The sequence below is a fragment of the Mytilus galloprovincialis genome, chromosome 9, assembly GCF_965363235.1.
Source record: "Mytilus galloprovincialis chromosome 9, xbMytGall1.hap1.1, whole genome shotgun sequence".
Classification (NCBI taxonomy): Eukaryota; Metazoa; Mollusca; class Bivalvia; order Mytilida; family Mytilidae; genus Mytilus; species Mytilus galloprovincialis.
The window spans coordinates 17,555,154-17,561,153 of record NC_134846.1 but is presented as its reverse complement, the minus strand read 5'-3'; the positions used below and the strand labels follow the sequence as shown (position 1 = coordinate 17,561,153).

Genomic DNA, 6,000 nt, shown 5'->3' with positions numbered 1-6,000 from the left:
CGTTCTAATCATCTGATAATGACGTAACGCAGGGTTACACTAATGTCCTGACAATGTCCTGACAGTGTCCTGACAGAAATGAAAATGCTTAATACTTTTTTATTATTGGAAGGATTCACTTGAAATTTGGAATCAAGCAAGATGAGAACTTATATTTAATAAATAAAATTTATAAAAAATAAAAAAAATATTTATAAGAGTTAGAAAACTTGACCTGACCAACTTGACTTTGAAACTACTAATGTCCTGACCGATATGAAACGGCTAAAAAATGTTTTATTATTGACAGGATAGACTTCAAATTCGATACCAAGGAAGAATGAAACATAAAATACAAAAATATTAGAAAAAATAGAAAAAAAATATTTTCAAGAGTTAGAAAACTTGACCTGACCAACTACGTCCCCCCGTGACTAATGTCCTGACCGATGTAAAATGCTAATAACTTGAAGGATTGACTTCAAATTTAATGTCAAGGAAGATTCTAACATTGCATACAGAGATATAATAAAAAATATTCAAAAAACTAATTTTAAGTGTTATAAAACTTGACCTGACCAACGTCGACTCTGCCCTGACTAATGTCCAGACCTGATCGATGTAGAAAATGTTAATAACTTTTTTGTTATTGAAAGAATTGACTTAATTAAAGTTCCTTACCAAGGATATTCAAAATAAGAATTTTCAAAATAAGAATTTATGAAAAAAAAATTGTTAATTTTTGAAATGTTAGAAAACTTGACCTGACCAAGGATTTGTATAGTAAGATCTTACTATACAAATCCTTGACCTGACCAACTTGATCTTTATCATGATGAATGTCCTGACCGTTATAAAATTGCATTGCCAATAACTTTTTTGTTATTAAAAGGGATATAACCACACTGTTTTATATCACTGAGAAAAGTATGTGATATATCACTGAGAAAAGTATGTGATAAGAGATGCTGTAGATACTAAGTAAATGCACCTTTTCTAATGCAATTAAGTTCAAAGACAGTGACATGAATAATTAAAATTTAATCACACCTACATTAATTAAAATTAACACTAATTGGAGTGTTTACTTAGCCATATTTTTCTTATTTATTTCACTCATTTTTTGTTGTTTAGTTAATGATCGAGGGATTAAACATGTCAAATAACATAAATAAGGACAGGAAATGGGCTTCTTTTGATTTCAATATAATGTTTTTACAAACATTCAAAGTAGAATTATGTTAGAATCACACAGAAATATAAAAACTTACAATAACATAATTTTATTATGTCACTGTCTTTTGGCTTTCTTATACACATATATTACGAATAATAAAAAGTGCATCCAAGTTCTTTCTAAACTATGTTTAAATAAAAAATAAAAAAAAGGAAATATCAATATAACATGTATAATTTAAAGAATTTAGTCTATTCTGTCTTTAGAGAGACTCGGAAAAAAAACCAGTTTTAAAATATAATATTTGTCTTTTCTTCATCAGTCAGGACATTGCAGGACAAGGTAAACATTGGTCAGGTCAAGTTTAAAATATTTTTATTTTACATGCTTATACTAAGTGTTGTAATCTTCCCATACCAAACTTGGTAATATCCCAATAAATAACAAAAAGGTTATTGGCATTTTTATAACGGTCAGGACATTCATCATGACAAAGATCAAGTTGCACAGGTCAAGTTTTCTAACATTTCAAAAATTAAAAAACATTTTTTCTCTCATAAATTCCTATATTTAATGCTATCATCTTCCTTGGTAAGGAACTTAAATCATTTTTTTTTTCAATTATAAAAAGTTATTAACATTTTCTGCATCGGTCATGACATTAGTCAGAGCAGAGTCGACGTTTGTCAGGTCAAGTTTTTTAACTCTTTAAATTATTTTTTTTTAAATCTTTTTCTAGTATCTATATATTTAGTATTATAATCTTCATTGACATCAAATTTGAAATCGATCCTTTAAAGAATAAAAAAAGTTATAGGCATTTTACATCGGTCAGGACATGTAGTCATGGGAAAGACGTAGTTGGTCAGGTCAAGTTTTCTAACTCTTGAAAATATTTTTTTTCTATTTTTTTTTTACATTTTTGTATTAAATGTTTTAATCTTCCTTGGTATCGAATTTGAAGTCTATCCTGTCAAAAGTAAAACAATTTGTAGCTGTTTCATATCGGTCAGGACATTAGTAGTTTCAAAGTCAAGTTGGTCAGGTCAAGTTTTCTAACTCTTATAAATATCTTTTAATTTTTTTAAAATTTTATTTATAAAATATAAGTTCTCATCTTGCTTAATTCTAAATTTCAAGTAATTCCATCCGATAATAAAAAAGTATTTAGCATTTTCATTTCTGTCAGGACACTGTCAGGACATTGTCAGGACATTAGTGTAACCCCGTAACGCACCACTGAAAATGTTAATTTTATAATATTTTTCGATATATCTTACAGATTTGGCGTTGCCATGATATCTTTTAATTGTTTATTATTATTCAGTGTAAATATGATATTGAAAAACGCAGACAACATCTTTTTGTGGCTTAAAAAGCGCCTGCAAAATATTATAGAACTCTTTCGTTCAGAGATAAATTATTCGTAACTTCCGGTTCGTCAAAAGGCGGCAAATGGAAAGTTGATCAGATTTGTGAGAAAGAAAACATCAACAATGCAAAAATCTATAACGTAATAATTTTGTATTTGTAAACCATACCGCTATTTCTTTTTCTTGTTTTAACCGAATTGCAGGAATGTCCCATAGCTTCTTTTGGATAAGACATTTTTTTTGGGCCCTCCCCCTTATTTTTTGGCCGTTCTCTATTGTCTGCTTGACTATCCCTTATTGACCCTGTAATAACAGATCCCCTTTTTGTTGTCTCTTTAGGAGGGACATGATTTTTTTGGACAATGGATAGCAAAAAGCACTACAAAGCTTGTTTGTAGTATTTCTTGTAATATGAGGCAGGCATTACCTGCAAATGGGGGGTACTTATAAAGTGAGAAACGGAATCGAAACGAAACGAAACGAAATATAACGAAACGCAACGAAATACAACGAAACGAAACGAAATATAACGAAACGAAACGAAATGAAAAAATGAAGAAACGAAACGAAACGAAATGGACGAAATAGGCCTATATATAATATATCTTTTACATTGTTATAGGTTAGGATTTTGATTTTAAAAAGGTGGTGTAATTAATTGTTTTTTTTATTCCAAGTTCCGAGTCCAAGTTAAGGGGGCTACCATTTGATTTTTTTTTGGGGGGGGGGGGGGGAGGGGGAGAGGGCTATGATGAAATTAAAAAAAATCCTGCAGGACAGGGATTTGAGTATAAAAAAGGCAAGACAGGATTGTTTAGTAAAAAAGAAGGCAGGATGAGCAACTGGGCAAAAAAACGGGACTGATAAATTTATATAAAAAAGGCAGGACCAAATATAGTGAAAAATTCTTAGGCAGTCAACGGGCCCCTTCGTATGAACATTTCTGGATCCGCCACTTCGGAGGGGCCCTGATCCCAATATCCCGGGCTTAAAAACATGAAATCCCGAGGTTCTGAATTTATTATACAAATTAAATATCTCGACATCCCGAAATTCGAAAAAAGAAATCCCGGATCCCGAAATGATCAATCCTGAAATTTCGATCATAAAAACACCCGCTCCAGACGTCCTGAAAGTGTATTTTCTTTTTACAGTCAATTCTCAGTTTAATAATTGATCCACAGCGGTCATTGATATATTATTCAGACCCTCCCTATTAAATAAACCCTGTGACTGCCGTGGATAGTAAACTTGAAAATGATATCAGACAGAAAATACACTTTATTCGTAGTATATGTATTTGTTTCAAAGTAAAAAGAAAAACGCAAACCGGAAGTCTAATCTGACTTAAATTTCGTCCAATGATGGATATAAGACAGAAAATACACTGTATTCGTAGTATTAATGTATGTTAGAAAAAACGCAAACCGGAAGTCTAATCTGACTTAAAATTTCGCCCAATGACGGAAATCCGGACGTCTTTTTTCTCGTTTTTCACCCAAAATAACTCAATCTGAATAATCATATGAATGGATGACAAATGCGATTATGCACTGAACCCATAGGACACAGAGGCATGATGATTAATTTATTGTGGAAAGAAGAGAAGCGACACCCAAAATGAGGTCTTCTCGTTTAATAGTATAGATACTGTTTTAACGTGGTTGTAACAATGATAACTACATTAACTACATCAACAGCACCACACAATTGCATAACATAAGGGTCAGATTCATTTCGTTGTATTTCGTTTCTTCATTTTTTTCATTTCGTTTCGTTTCGTTATATTTCGTTGCGTTTCGTTATATTTCGTTTCGTTTCGTTATATTTCGTTTCGTTTCGTTTCGATTCCGTTTCTCACTTTATAAGTACCCGCAAATGGGGATGAAGTTTGTATGAATTATTTTTTTGTAACTTAAATATTTGTTAAAAAAAAAGAAACGGAAATACCGTAACGTTTCAGATTTTGGTTCTGTTGTTAGGGATTTTAGTTGTGACATTTAAGGTTTATGTGGACCCTATGGCTAAAATGGCCGTATTTTCACCTCTAAATTTACTCTGAGTACACACAAACCTGTGCATCTGTAAAAAATTTCAGGCATAGCATGCCCTAGATAAATAAATTTCAAATATGTTTTGTGTTTTAGAAAAATAAAAACTTACCAGGATTTTGCCGTGCACTTTTTTTCATTCCTCCAGAAGGTGCCAAAATAAACTAAGTTAGGAAACAGGTTTGAGAACTTCCCCACAGGTAATTATTGAAGTGAGCTGTTTTGTTTGACATGGACATGAGATGGACGATAGATACCTGACAATAATTGGTTATTTAAACTGTGTACCTGAATGGACCATATCAAGGTAAACTCAACTGTTTGTTAATTTTATCATCTTCTGTAGGGACGAAAAAAAGTGTACGGTAAAATTCAGTTAAGTTATGAATTTTCTAAATCATACAATGCATTTGAATTCTATTTATCTAGGGCATGCTATGCCTTAAAACTTTTCCAGATGCACAGGTTTGCCTGTACTCCGAGTAAATTTTGAGGTGAAAATACGGTCATTTTAGCCATAGGGTCCACATGAACCTTAAGTTATGACGTCATATGCAATGTAAACAAAGAAACGCTATCATTAGGTAACGTTTTTTCATATCAAGGAATTATTAAAATTGAAATTGGTAAAGCATTCCTTCCTATTTTATACTGGACTGATAAATATATATTTTACTCAAAGATTCATACAAACGATTCCTGAAAAAGGAATTACATAGTAGATTTTTGCGCAGATGCAGGAATTCAAAACATGACATAAAAAAAATTGAACGATTTTGAGTTCATTAGTACAATGAAAATTTCGGGAATATTTTCCTGATTTTTTGTTTTTTTTGTTTTTTTGTTATTGATTTTTCTACTGTGTTATTGGGGACTTCGTCCCCATAATATGAGGCAGGCATAACCTGTGAATGGGGACGAAGTCTGTATGTATTATTTTTTTTTTACCTCATACATGTTAATAAAGGAAACGGAAATACCACAACGTTCCCGATTTCGATTCTGTGGTTAGGGATTTAGCTGTGACGTTGTTTACGCTATGACGTCATATTCAATGTAAACAAAAGAAACGCTTCCATCAGATAACGTTTTTTTCAAATCAAACAATTATTAAAAATAAAATTGCATTGAGTTTCAATCTTATATTTTACTAGACTGATACATATAATTTTCTTTTCAAAGTCTCATGCAAACAAGACAGATTTCTGCGCAAATGCGGGGAAAACCGTAACAGGAACTAGATCTGAAAAAAAAAGTTAACGATTTTGAGTTCATTAGTAAAATGAAAAATTCGGGAAATTTTCCCGATTTTTTTTTTTTTTTTTTTTTTTTATTGATATTTCTACCGTAATTGGGGACTTCGTCCCCATATAATTAAGGTTCATCATAACAAATGGACAAATATGGCCGCATTTTCACC

At 31.5% G+C, this 6,000-nt stretch overlaps 1 protein-coding gene across 2 annotated transcripts in view; it reads left to right on the top strand.

Moving 5' to 3' along the window:
- Positions 1-2,513: 2,513 nt before the first annotated feature.
- The window catches only part of LOC143044528 (DNA ligase 1-like), a 49,311-nt gene continuing 45,824 nt past the window's right edge, over positions 2,514-6,000 (top strand). For both annotated transcript variants that reach the window (XM_076216587.1, XM_076216586.1), the window contains exon 1: positions 2,514-2,669. In XM_076216587.1, the coding sequence (XP_076072702.1) occupies positions 2,653-2,669 (17 nt within the window). In that variant the 5' untranslated portion in view covers positions 2,514-2,652. The remainder of the gene's footprint in view (positions 2,670-6,000) is intronic.